This window comes from Danio rerio, chromosome 4 (assembly GCF_052040795.2).
Source record: "Danio rerio strain M-AB ecotype USA chromosome 4, GRCz13ab, whole genome shotgun sequence".
Lineage (NCBI taxonomy): Eukaryota > Metazoa > Chordata > Actinopteri > Cypriniformes > Danionidae > Danio > Danio rerio.
Window position 1 is genome coordinate 34,367,136 of NC_141024.2, and position 20,951 is coordinate 34,388,086.

A 20,951-nucleotide genomic window follows, 5' to 3' on the forward strand; every position below is an offset into this window, starting at 1 on the left:
TTAAATGGACAAATAAATAGATATGTTTGATTTGTGTTTTTAAATGTCATTTAATTAAGCAATAAAACAATGCATTACAAATACATTTAAATGTATACAGATGTTACTACTTCAATGTGTTCCTTGTGCCGCCATTCATACCGCGGCGAAGGCGGTACTTGATGCGCCAGCAGCATTTGACCGTTGGGTCACAATGCTAAACAGAATGTTCTGTAGGCATAGCTTACTGTATGTGATGTGATGTGTTCAATTAAAATATGATTTATCCACGTATATTTCTACATTGTCATGCTAATTATACACTTTCGTACAAACTATAGATAATATTCAGCTGTTTTTAACAAGACAAAACACAAGTCTGTGTTACAGCAGTTCAGAAACTTGTGCGGATCGACTGTGTTCAAGAAATGCAAACTTGCAAAGACCAATTCATGGAGTGCTTTTAGTCACGTTACCCTACAAAGCCCTTTACGAAAACAATGGAGACGCTGCCATCTGGTGGAACAAGAGTGATATACTATGTGTTGTCTTGATAGACTACATCCAAAACAATTGAACAAAAACCTCTAAGTAAATGAATACTACTAAACATCATGTCGGTGCATATACATGCTGTTGTGGTCCTTTATGGAAAGTAGGTGCTGTGCTGGATCGCCTTTATTTAATCACCCTAATTAAACAGAGATAAGCCCAATCCTCCCTTCGCTATATTTCTTAGCTAGAGTTTAGTTAAAGGATCGTCTTTATAATGTATTTCGCAAAATAATTGATTAGATTCAATCTTTACCACACAGGGTAACTTTGATGAGTTCTGGAAAATGAAATCAATGTCCACTCCAGTGAAGAAAAGAAATAATATACACTTTTATTAATAAAATAAAATCCAGTGAAAAGTAGAATAAACAAAAGACCAATAACAGAAACAAAATGCGTATTTTAGGAAAAGGGCAATCAACCCAAAAGCTGGTCAGTGCGGCTCAGCTTTAATACTCTCAAAATCAGGTCATACACATAACCACACCTCATATATCAGTGAGGACTTGACATATTCAATACAAGTACCCAGACACCATTTGAGTTTTACCTGCTACATCAAAGCACTAATTATAAATCTCCAAGGATCAACTGTACGATGTGGTCTGACCACTCAGTCAAGAATTTTAGTAATCAACAAACCTATAGGTCATGTCTTATGTGAACAAATTTATAGTTGTCCCATTGGTACATCTAAGAACATGAATCAACATACAAACACTTTCATGTAGCATTGTTTAGAAAGTTTTAAGTCATTAAAACGATACCCGAGGTATCCCCGACCCAAGGTATCCGTGCCTACGGAGGCTATGAGACTACCCAGCTTCCATGACCAGAGAGTCTCAGGCCTTCAGGGTTGTTGCTAGAGCGAATACGTTTGTGGCCGGAAGTTAACGAGAAATATTTCTATTATTTATTAAATTTCTCAATTGTTGTATTTTATTAACGTCTACCCCAACCCTAAACCCAACCGTCACAGTAATGTAAAAACAGTTGTTGTACCGAGTATTAGTTATGTTATCTATTAAATTACCCAATAAAATGTATTTTTTAACGCCTACCCCCACCCCAACCCTAAACCCAACCATCACAGTACTTTCAAAAATATTAATTATTGTTATACAGTGTCATTAAAAAATGCTGCTTTATTAATGTGTATATCGCACTTCCGGCCGGCCGCATATCCGATCTAGACTTTACCGGCCTTCAGGGTCAGCTGCGCTAGCCATATGCATTCAGAGGAAAGGAGGTCAGGGGAAGGTAAAAGCAGATGTGGGTCAGAGATAGGTAACATCTCTCTCCCTCTCCGTTCATTAGTCTTGCGCGCCCTCTTCTGGTCATGTCGTGGTCTCCGCTTACATTTGACTGTTTTAGATAAAGTTGAGCTCTGAAGTATTGAAATGTCAGAGTACAGGAGAGGTTTGAGTTTGTATCTTTGTCGTCTCACGTTAATAATGGCACCATTCATTACAATACACATGTACTCACACAAAACACTCTTTCTCACACTCACACACACACAATCCTTCTCTCTCTTACACACACACACACACACACACAAACACACACACACACACACACACACACACACACACACACAAAAAATCTCTCTCTCTCTTACACACACACAGTAGTGGACATATGTGCACACACAGCAGTGAACACGCACGCGCGCACAAACACAAAGACAGAGACACACACGCGCACACACACAGACAGAGACACACACACACACACACACACATACACACACTTAGGCATGCACACACGCACACACACTGCTGCTAACTGCTCCTGCAGAGGATTCTGGGTAAATCTCTCGTCAGTCTTCAGCTCAGTTTCACTGATGATCCAGAATAAAGCCCAAACCCAGGGCAGAGCGGCTCAGTGAATGTGGTCTGGACTGAGTGGATGAGGCTCATTGTGTCTCTATAGATGTTGTAGAAGATCAGAGTTCCTGCACTGTGATCCACAAACACTCCTATTCTCCTGCTGAGCAACTTCACTGTGAGATCAGTGTGTGTGTTATTGTGTCTGAATGAGAATCTGGAGTAAGAGCAGTACAAACTCCAGGACTGAGCATTACGTCCAAACACACACTCATCACCTCTTCCCTTCCTCCTGATGCTCTTATATGACACTGATATACACACACCAACATCTCCACTCCAGTCAATCTCCCAGTAACAGCGTCCACACACACTCTCTCTGCACAACACCTGAAGATGAACATCAAATCTGTCTGGATGATCAGGATACGGCTGATTCTTTCTCACACTCTTCACCTCTCTGTTCTCCTCAGACAGAATGAGTTCAGTGTTTGCTGTGTTTGGATCCAGAGTGAAGAAACTGACATCTGAACACAAGAACACACACATTTATAACCACAGCTGTGTGTGTGTGTGTGCATAAATGTGTGCGTGTACCTGTGTGTTTGAGAGTGTATGTGTGTGTGTGTGTGAGAGAGAGAGAGAGATTGTGTGTGTGTGTGTGTGTGTGTATGAGTGTGCGCGTGTGAGTGTATGTGCATGTGTGTTTGAGAGAGAGAGAGAGAGAGAGTGTGTGTGTGTGTGTGTGTGAGTGTGTGTGTAATTGTTTCTGTGTGTGAAAGAGTGTGCGTGTGTATATTTGTGTATGCGTATGCGTGTGTGTGCACTTGCTTGTGTGAGAGAGAGAATGTGTGTGTGTGTGTCTGTGTGTGTGTATGTGTGATGTGTGAGAGAGAGTTTGTGTGTGTGTGTGTGTGTGCATGTGCTTGCGTGTGAGTTTGTGTGTGTGTGTGTGTGTGTGTAGTCCTACATTTGCGTGGTCCTGCTGTAATCCTCGTGTGTGTGTGTGTATATGTGTGTGTGTGTGTGTAGTAGGGATGTAACGGTATCAGAATGTCACGGTACGGTATTTATTGAATCATTTACAGGAAAAAACAAAACTTATGAAAATACTCCAAAAAAGTGCCAAAAGTGTCAATGACATACAAATTAGCCATCTATCTGTAAGCTTTGAAACAGGAACTTCAATTTTAATAACAAAAAAAATATTAAACCATGTAAAAAAATAAAGTTTCAATTTAGTATTGTTGAAAACTCATCACATTCAACATTTAATCACACTCAGCCCATCTACACAGATGAGAGCTCTGCTAGTCGGACTTCTCATCAAGCATCTCCCGCTGGATCTAATCTCACTATATTTATTAAACGGGATATTTCATTTATCTTGTTGTCTTTATCTAACGACATATTCCCTGACTTGGGTCATTGGAATCTATTACTTGTTCTCAGGTAACGTGTTTTGGCTGAGCGCAAAGATAAGTTAATGATTAATGTAAGCACGTACATTCTGTATATTGACTGATCGCTTGCCTTTATTTCCTATAATGTATAAACTTATTGTATGTTATACTTTTAAAATGGCCATAATCGATTATTAAAACTGATACTCAGCAAAAGAGAGGCTGTGTTTCGTATTTTCACTGAAATTGAAAGGAGGCAGTTGTTATCGGCTCCGTTTTGTTATAAATATCCACACAGTGAAGATGACGCTCATCTTATGCAGCACGACGCCTCAACATGTCTGCTGTCTAAGTTGCTAATATTAAAATGAAAATAGGCAGTTCCTTAAATCATGTTTACATTTTATTGTTGACAAAGTGAAACAACGAAGCCAGGGTGATGTGAATGAAGTTATAAAGTACATTGTTCCCTTTGAAGATTTACCCGTGTCCTCGGTATAATCTGCTTTTCCATATCAAACTGAGAAGAAGAGACTGCAGCCTTGATCAAACTTGCGAAGTCTGAACTTACACGGAGAGAATGCAGGACTGAACTGTGTGTGTTAGGCTACTTAATATTCAGGAAAAGCCCCAATCAGAGAGGCGAATGTCTGCAGCCCCGCTTCCGTTTTTAGATGTCTCCGTTTTCCATCATCCACACTGAGACGGAGCTGCAGCGTTTCAGAATGAAAACGGCCTCTCCAGCCGTGAAACCGTAAGTTTTACTGGATAGCAAAACTTATGTGTTTTCAAACTAAAACGCATTAGTGTAAACGGGGCCTTAGAGTTTTCCAGCTCTTTTCATCCCCGCTTCTAGCAGCACACTCCATTTCCGCATTACTGGATCTGTAGCGACAACAGACCGCAAGGGATGATGGTCAAGCATGGGCTGATGGCAATTGTAGTTTTCGCTACCTCCCGTTCGCTTCATTCGCCTGAGCAAATTTTCTCAGAAGACCTATAGTTTTACCGAGTCATGCATATTTACAATACCGTTACATCCCTAGTGTGTAGTCCTACATTTGCGTGGTCCTGCTGTAATCCTCGTGTGTGTGTGTGTGTGTATATGTGTGTGTGTGTAGTCCTACATTTGCGTGGTCCTGCTGTAATCCTCGTGTGTGTGTGTATATGTGTGTATATGTGTGTGTGTGTGTGTGTGTGTAGTCCTACATTTGCGTGGTCCTGCTGTAATCCTCGTGTGTGTGTGTGTGTGTGTGTGTGCGAGTGTGAGTGTGTGTGTAGTCCTACATTTGCGTGGTCCTGCTGTAATCCTCGTGTGTCCTCCATGATCCAGACTGTAAACACACACAGATGGAGAGAATGAGCTGTTTAGTTTCCCCCTCAGCTAATAAGCTAAAGCTAGCACTGAGCTGCTCAGCTACACGCTCCAAACTCTTGAGCTAAAACACACAACACTTGTTGGTTGAGCCGGGATGCACAATGAATGTAACACAGTGCGTTCTTTTCCTCTGCTGTTGGTGAAGCGAGCGCAGATACTGCTCATGTTGATGGAGACACCCTGCTGCAACATTCATTTATTACAGTGATCACACTTAGCTTTGCCATCGTTCTTCAGCACATGCAGCCTTTGAGCACATGTTGCAGTCCATCTCTAAACTATGTTCAGATTATTAAAACTGATCGCCAGCGCCCAACTTCCTGACAGATTAGCAAGTGAAAAATACACATGTGTGCACAGAGAAGAGGAATCCAGATGTTGATTTTAGAACAAGAGTCTGAACATTTATCCAAGTGTCTGATTCCAGAATCTGAATCCATCTTCAATCCCCAACCCTATTCCTGACCTGATATTGTAGGATTCTTCAGCAGAAATGGAGGAAGAAGTTTCTCTGCTCAGCTCAAATGCTGAAACTGTACAGTGTGTCCCGCTTAATGTCACTGTAACTGAGCCAATACACTCCAACATTTACAGAGGAGATTCATTTCACACTCAATGATTTGCTCTTCATAGACATGACTGTAATACTCTACAAGTTGTATCTTCGGTCTGTCCTCACCCCATAACCCTCACAGAAAACTGAAGCTGATCACAAAAGAGCTTTCTAGTGTCTTTTTAAAGCCATTCAGTGTAAAAGCACAAGGCCAGTGCTGCTCCACATACTTGAGTTTGTCCAGTGTGTAGTTTGGATCCTCCAGTTGTTCAGAGAGCAGCTTGACTCCTGAATCTCCTGGATGATTGTAGCTCAGATCCAGCTCTCTCAGGTGTGAGGGGTTTGAAGTCAGAGCTGAAGACAGAAAACCACAGCCTTCCTCTGTCACCATACAGCCAGACAATCTACAAACACAGCAATAGTCCACATCACACAGTTGGACAATCACACATCTCTTTGTGTTGTGAAGATGCTGACTGCTGTTTCTGCTCATGTCAACAGCAGTGATGAACACACACATCCTGATCAGCTCTCCTTATTGATCGAGCCTCGCATCAGCAAACACACTCACACACTCAACAAGGACTCGACATCATCTGTAGAAGTGTACAGAGCAAAGACATTGTTCATAATACACCACATCAAGCTGTAAAGTCTGCTGTGAGGAGGAAGAAGACACACTTGAGCTCAGAAGATCATCTTAAAGTCATGTATAAAACACAACAGGAAATGAGCTGATTTCATCATTTATATTGTGATTCTGTTGTGGACTAAAACAAAATGAACTCAGACAAACACAAGCCCGCTCTCTTCATGTGTTCATCACCTGATCCACAGTCACATTCACACTGATGGTCCATTAGGGGACTTTTATTCTGTCAGGAGAGAAACACCTGATCAATATTCATGACTGCTGACTCTCCTTCACATTCAGCCTTTCCCAGATATTGTTTTAGACGAGCGAGTAATCAGGATTATTTCAGACTTTATCATGAGACTTTTATTTGTTTTCAAGAAACTGAAACTGCACAAATATGAGAGCAGCTCAAACCTTCAGCAGGACACAAAACAGCTTGACTTTAGCGTTTAACTCTGCTGCTTTCACACCTCCAGATTCACTGTTCTGCTCTGAAACAGGATTAACACTGGTATAATGTTTATTTGTGCTCTCGCTGCACTTCACTTTCACACAGAAATGTTGAATGTTGACACCCACAGACAGACACAAACTGTTAAAGTTTTCAAACAGTAAACTGAGACTGCAACTATTAGTGAAATCTATATTAAAGCTCTTCAAATATGATTTAGATTTACAGTAATTGTTTTTCATGTTTAAATCTGATTTATTCTTGTGTTTAAAGCGTTTGTCATTCCTCTACTTCAGTGTCTCAGACTCATTCAGAAATGATTATTAAATGCTGGATTAATGCACAAGAGAGTTTGGCGAACACGTTTTACACCATTTCAAATATATATTATATGTGCGGCTGTATAAGTCACATACAGCGCTCAGCATAATGGAGGACAGCCCATTCTGAAAATCAAGACTTTCCTCCATTTCTCAGTCAATATAGGCAGTGTATTCTGCTGCATTTAAACAGAACACATTTATTAAACAGATTTATTTATGAACATCATATTTTAGTCACTAAACATATTCAGAAATTGAAAGATAATACAAATAAATTCAAGCTAATATTGCAAAAAAAAAAAAAAAAACTACAAAGTTTCAGCTAGTTTTTCCATTGTTTTGCTTCTCTTAATTTTTCCTCTTTTTTAATTTTGTATTTAATATTTTTCTATAACACATAAATTTGAGTGCACTAGTTTTTGGACCGTTATCTTAAGTTATTTTGTTAGATGAGCTCCAGATTTGGCTAATCTATTGTATATGCACAAATATAATGCTGTAGAGCTTCCTATTAAAATATGAATGTAAAAGAGAGATTAGTGAGGGGTGTACTTATATATGCTGAGCACTGTATATTGTTCACCCAGAGTGTTTACATGGTCACACAGCAGTAACACAACAAGTAGACAAAAACAAGTATGTTTTCTCTGAATGAGAGAACAGAATAATTTTACATAATTGTGCAGTAAATATTCTAGTCTACAAGACTGCTTACTCTAAACTCTTGTTCAGGCACATTCAGTGTGGTTTTAGATTCGTATTTCAGCTACATTTGTTTCTCTAAAACCTACTAACCACATATAATATTTATTTCTACAAAACAGATGCCAGGGCATGTCAAAACATCTCAGGGGTCCCAAAATCACCTCAGACCCCTGAGGGTTAACTACAGGTATAGTATGAGCAGTGTGAAACACAATCACAGATAAACCATAATTCCTGTTATCTGGGGTTTAGTATCACCCAGGGTTAACATGTTCAAGCATGAAGAGCTCTAATATGAAACTGTCTGACTGTAGTTATTGTAGAGTGGAGAATCATTTACCTCAGTGTCTCCAGTTTACAGTTCACAGTCTTCAGTCCATCAGAGAGCTTCTTCACTCCTGAATCCTGCAGGTCATTGTTACTCAGGTCCAGCTCTCTCAGCACACAGTTTGAGGATTGTAGAGCTGAAGACAAACTCTCACACGAATCGGCAGTGAGTTTACATGTCATCAGTCTGAGAAAGAGCACACATTACTAAAAACACAGCGTTAATGTGATCTGCCTGATGAAACAAAACAAAAAATCAATCAATCAATCAATCAATCAATAAATCAGGTGTTTAAACTCAGACCTCAGTGTGTCCAGTTTACAGTGTTGACTCTTCAGTCCATCAGAGAGAAGCTTCACTCCTGAATCCTGCAGGTCATTGTTACTCAGGTCCAGCTCTCTCAGCACACAGTTTGAGGATTGTAGAGCTGAAGACAAACTCTCACAGCACTCAACAGTGAGTTTACAGCGCTGTAGTCTGTGTAGAGGACAAAGAGCAACACAATCAGCAGTGAGAAGTGAGCAGTGTTGAGTGTTCATGAGTCCAGTCTACAGTGATAAAAGCAACACTGGAAATAAACTATATATATATACTGCTCAAACAATAAAGGGAACACTAAAATAACACATCCTAGATCTGAATGACTGAAATATTCTTATTAAATACTTTGTTCTTTACACAGTTGAATGTGCTGACAACAAAATCACACAGACATGATCACTGGAAATCAAATGTATTAACCCATGGAGGACTGGATTAGGAGTCACACTCAAAACTGTAGTGAACTGCAGGAATTACTGACACACTCCAGACACATGAGGTCCAGCATTGTCTTGCATTAGGAGGAACAAGAATATTATTTCATTTAAATCTGCTCTTTTTATTTATTTATTTATTGATTGAAACTACATTAAACTAAACCTGTATTTCCCCATTCATATGACTGTACTGAATTATTGAACAGATTATTAATAACTAATCAGAGAGCATTTTACTGAGCTCAGTGTAAAGTTTAGTGTTTAGGCCTACAGTAAATGTAACATTAGAGGCATGTCTGCGGCGAGACGGCAATACTGTCTAAAATTACACTATTTCTCTGATCAGAAAACAAACACAATTATCCAAGAGCAACACTGTGTTAGATTTGAGCAAATACACATCAACAAATGTCCTATTCAGCTGGAGGAGCACAGGGATTTACAGGGATTTGAGTTATTTTCCAGGATAAACTGTAAAGCAAATGAAGCAGATCATTAAATAAGTACAAATGTTGTTTGTGTGAGTAAAAAGTCAAGAAAAGTTTGTTAAATACGTTTAGAAATGATGAAATAAATGAGCAAATAAGGAAACAGAACACTGCCGCCGCGTCCCCATGCAGTAATATGGTGTATCAGCGATCTCACAGGGGGACGATATGGCCAGCTAAAGATTTTCTGTTAAAGCAGGGCAGTGATTCACTAAACTGATCTGAGTCTTCAGTGCAGACTGATGTGTGTCTTCTGTGATCAATCAATGAATACTCACAGAGCTCTTCTGCAGTTTCTCACAGCTGCTGTCAGTCTCCGTCTTCCCTCATCTGATGTGTTGAATTTATTAGAGTCTAACTCATCCAACGGCTCCTCTGACATCTCAATCATGTAGGAGATTGTTGAGCAGTGAGCAGGAGAGAGATACTCTGAGTGTTTGTCTGATTTCACAAACTCCTGAATCTTTCTGGCCAGAGTCTGATCTTTCACCTCCAGCAGACAGAGGAACAGATTGATGGATCTTTCAGCTGAGAGACCATCATCTTCCTTGATCTGATTTTTAATGTACTGTGTGATTCTCCTGATGTTCTCTGAGCTCTCCTCTGTGTGTGTCAGCAGATCCTGGAAGAGTCTCTGATTGGACTCCAGTGAGACGCCCAGCAGGAACCGCAGGAACAGATCCAGATGACCATTACTACTTCTGACAGCTTTATCTACTGCTGAACTGAGCAGATTATACAAAGACTTCTTAGAGCTGGACTGTAGATATTGATTATATGAATATTCTTCATCATAAATCACCCTCAGCGCTTCTCTGTTCCCTGTTAAATGGCAGTAAAACACAAAGAAAGCAGCCAGAAACTCCTGAAAGCTGAGATGGATGAAGCTGTAGACTTTCCTCTGATGAATCACAGATTCCTCCTTGAAGATCTCAGTGCAGATCCCAGAATACACTGAGGCGTCAGTGACGTCTATGCCGCTCTCAATCAGGTCCTCCTCATAGAACATCACATTGCGCTTCATCAGCTGTCTGAAAGCCACTTCAGCAAGTTTGAGGATCACTCCTCTGTTGGACTGCAGGAGTTTCTCTGGATCTCTCTCTTCATACTTCTGCTTCCTCATGTTGATCTGAATCAGCAGGAAGTGGATGTACATCTCAGTCAGAGTTTGAGGGATTTCTGCACTCACATCTTCTTCCAGGAGCTTCTGAAGCACAGTGGAGGAGATCCAGCAGAAGACGGGTATGTGGCACATGATCTGGAGGCTTCTTGCTCTTCTGATGTGGGAGATGATTCTGCTGGCTTGATGCTCGCCGCTGATTCTCTTCCTGAAATATTCCTCCTTCTGAGGCTCAGTGAATCCCTGAATTTCTGTCAGACGGTTGATGTATCTGGAGGGGATCTGATGGGCTGCTGCTGGTCTGGAGGTGATCCAGATGAGAGCAGAGGGAAGCAGATCTCCTTTCAGGAGGCTCCACATCAACACAGCCACTGATGAAGATTCAGTCACAGCACAAACTTTCTCCTCATCTGAAAAGTTGAGTGTGATTCTGCTTTCATCCAGACCATCAAAGATGAACACAACTCTACACTGCTCATAAATCTTGGGCTCCAGATCTTCAAGTTCAGGATGAAAGTCCAGCAGAAGTCTGTGAAGACTGTACTGATGATCTCTGATCAAGTTCAGCTCTCGAAATGGAAGCACAAACATGAAATCTACATCCTGATGGTCTTTTCCCTCGGCCCAGTCCAGAATGAACTTCTGCACAGAGACGGTTTTCCCGATTCCAGCAATGCCTTTAGTGAGAACAGTCTTGATCTGGGCTTTCTCCTTCTTGATCTTCTCCTCATGTCCTGCTCCAGCTGAGGCTTTAAAGATGTCATTGCAGTAGACTGGAGTGTGTTGTGAGGGTTTTGTTCTGGCTCTTTTCTCCATCTGTAAAACCTCATGTTCTTCATTCACTCCTTCACTCTCTCCTTCTATGATGTATAGCTGTGTGTAGATGCTGTTCAGGAGGGTTTGAGTCTCTCCATGGTTGATTCCCTCAAATAATCTCTCATACTTGTTCTTCATGCTGGTTTTGTGCTGCTCTTTGACTCTCTGAAGTTCATCATGTTCTGGTTGGAGTGAATCCTGCTGCAGGTCTCCAGTCTGATCATCTCTATCCACACTGCAGGAACAACAACAACACAAGGAATCAATGAGTAGACCCCATGGTTATACCTTATGGCTCGGAAATTATGTAAAAAAGAGAGACATCCAAGACAGCCAACAATAGAACACAATTTATTAAAGAGACTCTTTATAACATATAAAGTTTAATAAAAATGTCCTGATGAATACTGAAATACAGTTCATGTGTGAGCAATAATGTACAACACTAAATACCTTTGGGCAGATGATGGTGTTTTCTCACTGAGTTCTGGTGGATTATGCATCGACCAGTCACTCTTCAGAGACACAGCGCTGGACACACATGATCCTGATCTCACACTGTACACACCAGAGGAAAAGGAGCATCACAACCTCAAGGTTTTGTTCAAGGTGTAAGATAAATCTTTCATGAGTAAAATTTCAGATCAATATAGCCATCAGATCATTATTATACTCTTCTGAACATGTGACTTGTGTCATTTGTGTGTCTCCTGCGTTCAAAGTGTTTGATTGAAGTCAATAGTCATATTAAATATATTTATGTGGAGTTTACTCACAGCTCTGTGCATTCTCCCATCACAATTTCTTTCTTTTTTCTACATTCTTTGCAAATTCTACAGCAGAATTTATGCATGATGATTTTTATAAGTGTCGTAATATCAAAACTAAATCATAATCGTATCATAACTAAAAACTTAAGATATGAAATGATAATAGAAAGTTTTAAAGTTTTATTTAATGTTTACAATGCTAATCCATTTAGATCCACATATTTGTTAAACACAGCGAGTCTCGTGTAATATTGACTAAAAGACAATGACTGTACAAACTGTACTGTAAATAAATCAAATAAACATTTTTTTATATTAGTCAATAATATTACTGAAATTAATTTCTAAACAGAATAATATAAACATGCTCACATTTACGCTGGTAAATAAATAGACTCAGTGGTGGGTTAAAAACCAGCGTGTTTCTGCACACAGAGATTGTGTGTGGGTCCAGCTATTACTAATAACAGAAACATATAAGTTTATTATACCAAGTTTTTTATATATATATATATATATATATATATATATATATATATATATATATATATATATATATATATATATATAAATAAATAAATCACAAGGTGCAAGAGGTGAACAGTGTGATTTGTTGCTTTTTTCAGATCAGCACAACTGTAATTTTCATGTTTTGTGTCATGTTGTTAAAATAGCACATCTGTTTGCACCACTTTGTGGACTCAAGGGTGTTACGGTCTATAAAGGAGGTGTGTTAAGTTGTTGGTGTTTGTTCTTCAGAGAAAGTGTTGAAATAATGGTGTAAAAACAGAGTCAATACCTGTGTTTCTCTGAGAGAGAGTCCTTTACTCGCTCCTCTGCCATACTGCAGCTAAAACACCAATGCAGACATTAGCAGAGCTTTCAGGAAACAATCATACACACATACATACATATATATATAGTCCTTAACATGAATGCAGTTGGTTTAACCCTGATCTGACATCTTAGCTGTTTCACATTTGATTTAAGGTAAATGCATGCTATATAGAGTTTATCAAGAGAAGTTCAGGTTCAGCCAATTGTTGATTTAGTGAGTATTAAAATGTCTCTCTACTAAAGAGGCTATTTGGTTAATGAGTTACTCTGACGGTCAAAGGTTAAATGCAGTGTTGTTTAAGGATCGTCAGCTTGTTGTTTTTCAGCAGCTTTTCTTCCTGTTCAACTGGAAGGTCTGCTTTAACTTTACTTTTGATTTGGTGACTCTGAATGTTTAGAGTTATATTTAATGCAGAATTATTGGACACTATTGAGTCAGTCTGATATAGAAGAGCACAAACACTTTAAAGGGATTAAAAATAAAGCTTTTAGACACAGTGTTTAAATGAGCGTGTTTGACTCAGTGTTTAATCTGTGTTTGAGGATTTGATCTTCAGGATCAGACATTTAAATCACACTCACACATATAAACCCTTCATCATCTCCAAAATCAGCGTAATGTAGAAGTGTTAAACTCACATGCAGAAGTACAGACGCTCTTGTGCAGCAGGAACACAATCTGAGCTCTTTCACTCTTTCACTTCACTAAAACACACCTGTGTGATCTACAGGTGTATCCTGAAATATTATTGGTTAAACCGTGTGGCGGTGTGATTCATGAGATTCTCCTGACTGTGGGCGTGTCCTGAAGAAGACACACAAACCACTGGAGCTGAAGATATCTGTGCAGCTTCTCTGAGCACGAGTGTGTTGAAGGAAGATTTAGAGAAGGTATTTAAGATGAAATCTGAGAGGTCACTGGAGAATATTTACAGCAATGTTGAACCAATAAAATAAGATTAGAGATATCTATATAAATGAGTACACCTCATACATTTACATTTACATTTAGTCATTTAGCAGACACTTTTATCCAAAGCGACTTACAAATGAGGACAAGGAAGCAATTTACACAACTATAAGAGCAACAATGAATAAGTGCTGTAGGCAAGTTTCAGGTCTGTAAAGTCTAAGAAGGGAAGTATTAGTAGTATTAGTATTTTTTTTTTTTTTTTTGTTACAGTTAGTGTGATATTCGGAGAGGCAATTGCAGATTAGGAAATGAAGTGGAGACTAAATAGTTGAGTTTTTAGTCGTTTCTTGAAAGTAGCGAGTGACTCTGCTGTTCTGATGCAGTTCGGGAGTTTATTCCACCAACTGGGCAGATTGAGCGTGAGCGATAGTGATTTCTTCCCTCTTTGGGATGGAACCACGAGGTGACGTTCATTCACAGAACGCAAGTTTCTGGAGGGCACATAGATCTGCAGAAGTGAGAGCAGATAAGAAGGAGCAAAGCCAGAAGTCACTTTGTAGGCAAACATCAGACCTTTAAATTTGATGCGAGCAGCAACTGGCAGCCAGTGCAAACGGACTAGCAGCGGAGTGACATACAGACATACAGCGGAGTCATACAGATCTCTCTGCTATATTATTATTTTCTATAGGATGCTGTTCAATAATATTCAATAAGTGTGTTTATACAATAGATTAGTCAGTACCAAAGGCAAAACTGAACTAACTGAACAAAATAACTGAAGATCACAGTGAAGAGAAACAGCACACACAAATGAATAATGTTCAACCAGAGGACAAATCAAGAAAACCATTAAACAGCATTACATTCAGTTCAAATGTTGTAGTTTGTCTTTTATTTATTGTTTGCAGCACATAATTTGAATGTACATGTGTTATCTCTCTATTTCTGAAGGGGTTTTCAGACTCTTATTTTAATCAATGTATCTGTTTGTCTACACTCGCTATTACAATACTGATGTTAAATACTTTTTTTTTGTGGTCATTATTTAAAATTCAGGATAAATGTCAATAAAAATATTAATATTTCTCCTCAGAAACTAAGACAGGGTTGACGTGTCTTGGTTGTTAGAAATGATTTATTATTATCAGTAAAATCAAATTTAGCAGCTCTTATTTATTTATTTGTTCTTTTTATTATATGTTTAAAGGCAAATAACATTAGGGCAGTGGTTCTCAAACTGTGGCAGGCTTCCTTTAGTGGTACGCGGAGGAATGAAATATGTCATGTACATGCTACACATATTTCAAAATGTATCTAAAATGATGGATATAATATGCCGTATATGACATATAGCCTATATTTCTGAGGTAATCTGCCACGTTTTTTTTAACTGTGCAGAGTTGTAGCTGCTTTATTGGGCCTACTACGCTACTGTATTTCAATACTGGTCATTTTGGTGGTACTTGGAGAGACAATTTTTTTCTGAGGTGGTACTTGATGAAAACAGTTTGAGAACCACTGCATTAGGGAATACATAGTTATGCACAAATCATTATAAAAGGGAATGTTTAAATTAAATACAGATAACTTAATCGTCTTAATAGATCTTTACAGTAACTCTGTATTGAAATCAGGGAATGATTAAAACCTTAAAATCGGTGGAAAAGAGTTCACAGATTCAGGATCAGTTAGCACAAACCAAAGAAGAAAAACTGAAATAAATCTGACATACCTTGATCAGAAATCTAAAAAGGAGAGTAAATGCTGAAGCCATTGTGGTCCAGTGGTCAGCACGTTTCATTATGACGCTGCTGACCGGAGTTCAAACCTCACCCGAGTCATTTATTTTCATTTTTAGTGCTAAGACATGTAATACTGTTTGGGTTACTTATATAGGTGTACATATTTTATTTTTTTGTGTGAGCACCGTTATAAAGGACTGGATATCTATAAAGAGTTCAGCACAGAATATATATTCAGATATTGCAGGAAAGGACGTTGTGCTGTTGTAAAGAATAGTGTTGGAGATTCAGCTCCCCTTTAATCTTAAAAGCAACTGTGTCCTTGTAAAAGACGTGATCGTGTCATTAGAAACTGAACTGGAAATGACCTGAGTTTAACATAGTCAGTCGTGAACTGAGGTGGGCCGCTCTAAGCCTTGAAACTCCAGGGGCCTCATGTACGAAGACTTGCGTGGAAATCTTACTAAAACATTGCGTACGCACAAAGCTGTAAATGTGCGTACGCAGAAAAAAATTCAGATATATGAAACACTGCGTACGCCGAATCTCACGCATATTCTTTTGTACATCCGAATGAACGTGAAACTGAGCGCAACATGCACGAGCGCAAAACCCCTCCCTGCCTCCTCCCCCGTATGAATATGCTAATGACTATGCTAATGGCAAAACCCAACGAAAAAGTAATGGCAAAAGCAAGCAAAAAGAGAAACTTTGAACAGAATGTGTATTGGAGGTGCTCCTTTCGGAGGTAGACCGGAGAAAAGCGGTGTTATTTGCAAGTTTGTTCTCCGGAATTAACAACAAAAGAAAAAAAAATAGAGTGGGAGAGTTTAGCTGATGCGGTTAACACAGTTGGGTCTGAACATTGCACTGAGTGCATTAAAAAAAAAAAATAGTGTGGTTTATATCGGTAAAATGTTGCAGTAGTCTTAACAGTCTCAGTGGCGCGTTCGTAAGACGCATGTGTACATGTTTTGACACGTTCGAGTCTGAACTCGGCTCGAATCCAGCGTCTGATGAACTCTTTCTTCTTTTTTTTCCCCCGCTACATATCAGATTTTGCCAACTATTTATCACGAGAAAGACAAGTAGGAATCATCAATAAGTTTGTGCATCATATTTTATTTGCACATTTATTGAATGGAAATGTTTCTGATTCACGTATGCAAATTCATCTTCAGATAGTGTCTTTATAGCAATGTGCGTGCAGTAGATAGCTCAGATTACATTGGGAAAACAGGCGACTGCTGCAAATTGTGCTTTAATGTTTAGCTGCTCAACTGTATAGTATGGAAACCTTATATACCTGCTAGATGAACCCGTCTCATACAGCTGCCATTGCAAGGCTCAGACACTTGTAGAGAGGAATTTAACACAACTGCCTCTAGGAGTCGCCAATGGAAATAAAACAGACACGCACAAAAAATGTGCGTACGCCTGCCAAAAAGCTGCCGTGAAGCTGCGCACATTCCCACGTTCAGTTCATTGTTAGTAAATCCAAACATGAGCGATTCTGAGCGTGAAACCTGGCGTACGCAAAGTTTTTGTGCGTACGCAACGTTGATACATGAGGCCCCAGGGCTGTAAAGGGGCTGTATTTCTTAGCCACAAATTTTTAATTAATGTGTCAAAACAAGCTGAATATAGCTGTATACATGCTCTTTTTGTGTAAAAAAAACTTTTCTGGCTAAAGGTTCCTGATCACCAGTTAACCAAACAGCGAGTTAATCTCCTATTAAAGCAATCTTATTATAAATATATATATATATATATATATATATATATATATATATATATACACTGTTAAAAATTGTCCCGTTAAAAAACAGTAAAATACTGGCAGCTGCAGTTGCCAGCAATGTACTGTTATTTTACAGTATGTTGCTGTAAAAATACATGGACTACATTGATTTACACAATACTCAAGTGAACTCATTTTGCTCACTGAAAGCAACTGCCTCAACTTGGTCAACTGCTGAATGAGTTTATGAAGTAATGTGCTAAATATGCTTAGAAGCATACTTATAATGATAACTTATTTTAGTTAATTAGAAAAGTTCGGTTTAACTCTAATGTCTTATTTTTCACAACAGCACACATACATGTAAATCTGGAATCACCAGAGAGATTCTGACTGCATCAGCAACTAAACAGCCGCTATCTTTAAAGAGAGAAACATGCAGAATAACATCAGCAGTTCATTGTTCATCTTTAACTCATACACTGGCTCTACTCTCCTCCACAACGGTGACACACAGAAGAAATTAGCTTCAGGTTTTACAGTAAAATACTGTTTTTTTCCTTGATTTAACAGTAATCTACTGGCAGCTGTGGTTGCCAGCAATCTACTGTTTTTTTACAGTCTATTTCCGTAGTGTAAATTAACAGTATATTACTGTTAAAATACATTTTTACACTGTGTTTTTACCTCTCACACCTTTAACCCTTTAAACCCCAGAGCATATACTTCAGTTTTTATTGAAGTGTCCACACTACTGAGTGTTCAAGAAACATGGAGCAAAGCTGAAGTAAATTCATTAATTAACTGACTAATTAAATGATAATTGAGGATTAACAATGAACAAATGAAGAAATACTGAAGGGAAAAAAACAAGAACAGAACATACAAAACTTTAGTCACAGTTTATAATGAAATAACCTGAAGAACAACAAATGATTAAATCATTTAAATGATCAGCGGATGATTAAACAACTCTACAAACATCATCACCAGCTACACTTATTACTTAAAACATGTATTTTTGTATAACATCTACTAAAGTTCTTCTTGAGAAAAAAAGTTAAAGTTTTACGTCACCATCATGGAGAACAGAGTTTGCTTTAGTTGGGCTCTTAGCCCTGTCATTTTTAACATTTATATGTCTTGGCTGCTGCAATTGTTAAGAACTTTGTTTAAAAAGCTCCTTTGTTGTGGCAAGCCAGCCAAAAACCTAAATAAGATCTAGTGGTTCATGTTGCTATTAAATGGCATAGTCTGTTCTCATTTAGTGTAATATAATTTACTGCTCCTATTCAATGTTAAATCTGTTGTTTTACATTATATGTCTATATATGGCAATGATTTCTGGAAGTTTTTAAGAATACCTTGGACAATAACACTGCTCTATGGTGTAAATCACACTCAAAGAGACATCAATAATCAGCATATGAACCTCAATAATGGTGACAACTAACAAAATTAACAGTTTAACTCACAAACAGGCAACTGAAAGTCTAAACATAAACAACAGCAGAATCAAACACAAATAAAGAAAACTGTTAGACCATTATACAACATTTATTTATACCGCAATGCATGCTGGGATATTTGTACCGTGCCACTCCCAGCATGCATTGCAGCATGAAACATTTGAGATGTTACCATTGTTGAGATAGAAGGTCAGATTCATGAGGTCTGAGTGTGTATTAGTCATAACTGAACTGTTTTTGTATGTTATTTCTTAACTGTTAAGTAATTACGGAGGTATCTTTTCTGTTTCCACTTCTCATTAATTAAATTAATACCTGCAACTAAGCATAAAATCTATTGCATGAGGCTCTTCAGCCAGACTTATAACAAAACATTTATCAGAACTAATTTCAAACAAACAGATTTCTCTATTTATTGACTTTCCAACTTTATTGCTATAATACAATTATTTTGATAACTCTTTATTATAGTAATTGGAGAGTCTGAATTAATTAGTTCAAGGGTGAAGAGCCCAATTAAACCAGCCCCTCACTCCATTACGGTGACACAAAAAACACCTTAATTTCTGTTGGATCTCAATGAGAATAGTATGGAAGTCAAATCAGTCAGTAATAAGTGTGTCTGCTGTTGTTTGTGGAGTTGTTTAATGATCCTCTGCTGAGACTGAAGCTGTTTTATTTTATTTGATTTTATTTAATGTTGTAACTCAAGTCACTGTTTGTGTTTCTTGTTTATTTTCTTCAGTAATTGTAATTATTAACAGCAGGTGTTCATCAGTGTCTGAATTCACTCATTAGTGTTCATTAACTCTGTCAGGTGAACTTTATTAGTTAACTAGTGTATGAAATAGTGAACAAGGACACAAAGTGTGATTTCAAACACAGACTTCAAAACATCGAATCTGAACTCTGTTAGCTCACAGTTTTCTGCAGTTGTTTACTTTCTCGAAAACAAAAATGTTACCCAGAAAGCACTGTTTTTAACAGAATATTACTGTTTTAGTGAAAAAAACATTATTTTACCGTAGAATCTGACCGTTTTTTAACAGCAATTTTTTACAGTGTATACACACACACACACACACACACAATTAAACCATATTAACAAAAATAGCAATCAGTAAAAGAAAGCTGGTGAAAAGCATACCGTGTGATAATAGGATCACGTTAACATTAGACCTGTTAATAATCGGTTTAAAGAATGGGGAAAGAAAAGAGAAAGCAGTAACCGGCGCCGCTGCTGCTTACAAAAATACATTTATTTTAAATCTGGAGCTCTTGAAAGCAGCAGGTCTGCAGATTCACAAGCATCACCTTTTGTCCAGTCGAGTTTAAAGAAAGCAGATCGCACCAGGTGAGTTTCCAGGCACGGTCGCTTCGCAGGAGAAAACAGCTGCTCGCATCACATGACCTGTGCGCGCGAGTGATCTTTCTTTTGCTCGCGTGAAGACAGTTGTTTTCATCAGTCCTGCTGCTGCTTCTCGATTCTAAGATCACATATGCAAACTGGGCTATCTTTATTGTCAAACCCTGCTTTTAAGAAAGCTACAATTTGAAAAGTGTTTCCCGCCAGGAGCGTCTGTCTTACCCGCCGCTGCTGAAATATATACATCCGCATTCTTCCTGTTTACGGAAGCTCTGCTTTCACTTTCGATTTCGTGACTGTTTAAAGTTTATTTTGTGCTGAATGATGTGAAATTATCGAGTCAACCCGATATAGAAGAGCACAAACACTTTCAAGAGATAAAATAACCCATTATATTGTTGAAATGATCGTGTTTTGACCGTGTTTGGTTTGAGACTAAGCTTCAGGAGCAGACAGTGCTATAAATCACGCTTATAAACACGCTTATACACATATAAACCCTTCATCATCTCCACAAATCAGCGTAATGTAGAAGTGTTAAACTCACATGCAGAAGTACAGACGCTCTTGTGCAGCAGGAACACAATCTGAGCTCTTTCACTTCACTAAAACACACCTGTGTGATCTACAGGTATATCCTGAAATATTACTGGCTCCACTGACATGAATATTCATGAGATTCTCCTGACTGTGGGCGTGTCCTCGAGACAACACTGGAGCTGAAGATATCTGTGCAGCTTCTCTGAGCTCGAGTGTGTTGAAGGAAGATTTCGAGAAAGTCTTAAGA

The 20,951-nt window shown here is 38.5% G+C and overlaps 2 protein-coding genes across 3 annotated transcripts in view; one reads left to right on the top strand and one right to left on the bottom strand.

The window, feature by feature from the left end:
• The window catches only part of LOC101886704 (zinc finger protein), an 846,922-nt gene that overhangs the window by 365,731 nt on the left and 460,240 nt on the right, over positions 1 to 20,951 (top strand). The window lies entirely within an intron of this gene.
• On the bottom strand, positions 845 to 20,824 carry LOC137491182 (protein NLRC3-like). 2 transcript variants are annotated; one of them, NM_001444815.1, is made up of 10 exons: positions 20,712 to 20,824; positions 13,570 to 13,735; positions 12,893 to 12,943; positions 11,777 to 11,881; positions 9,666 to 11,558; positions 8,445 to 8,618; positions 8,154 to 8,327; positions 5,928 to 6,101; positions 5,054 to 5,100; positions 845 to 2,890 (listed from the first exon to the last, which is right to left on the bottom strand). In NM_001444815.1, exons 3-10 carry the CDS (start codon positions 12,934 to 12,936, stop codon positions 2,364 to 2,366), a joined length of 3,138 nt encoding a protein of 1,045 aa, NP_001431744.1. In that variant the 5' UTR covers positions 12,937 to 12,943; positions 13,570 to 13,735; positions 20,712 to 20,824; the 3' UTR covers positions 845 to 2,363. The 2 variants fall into 2 exon arrangements, with proteins under 2 accessions (NP_001431744.1, XP_087102072.1); XM_087245946.1 differs by lacking the exons at positions 8,154 to 8,327; positions 20,712 to 20,824 and having other exon boundaries at positions 13,570 to 13,637.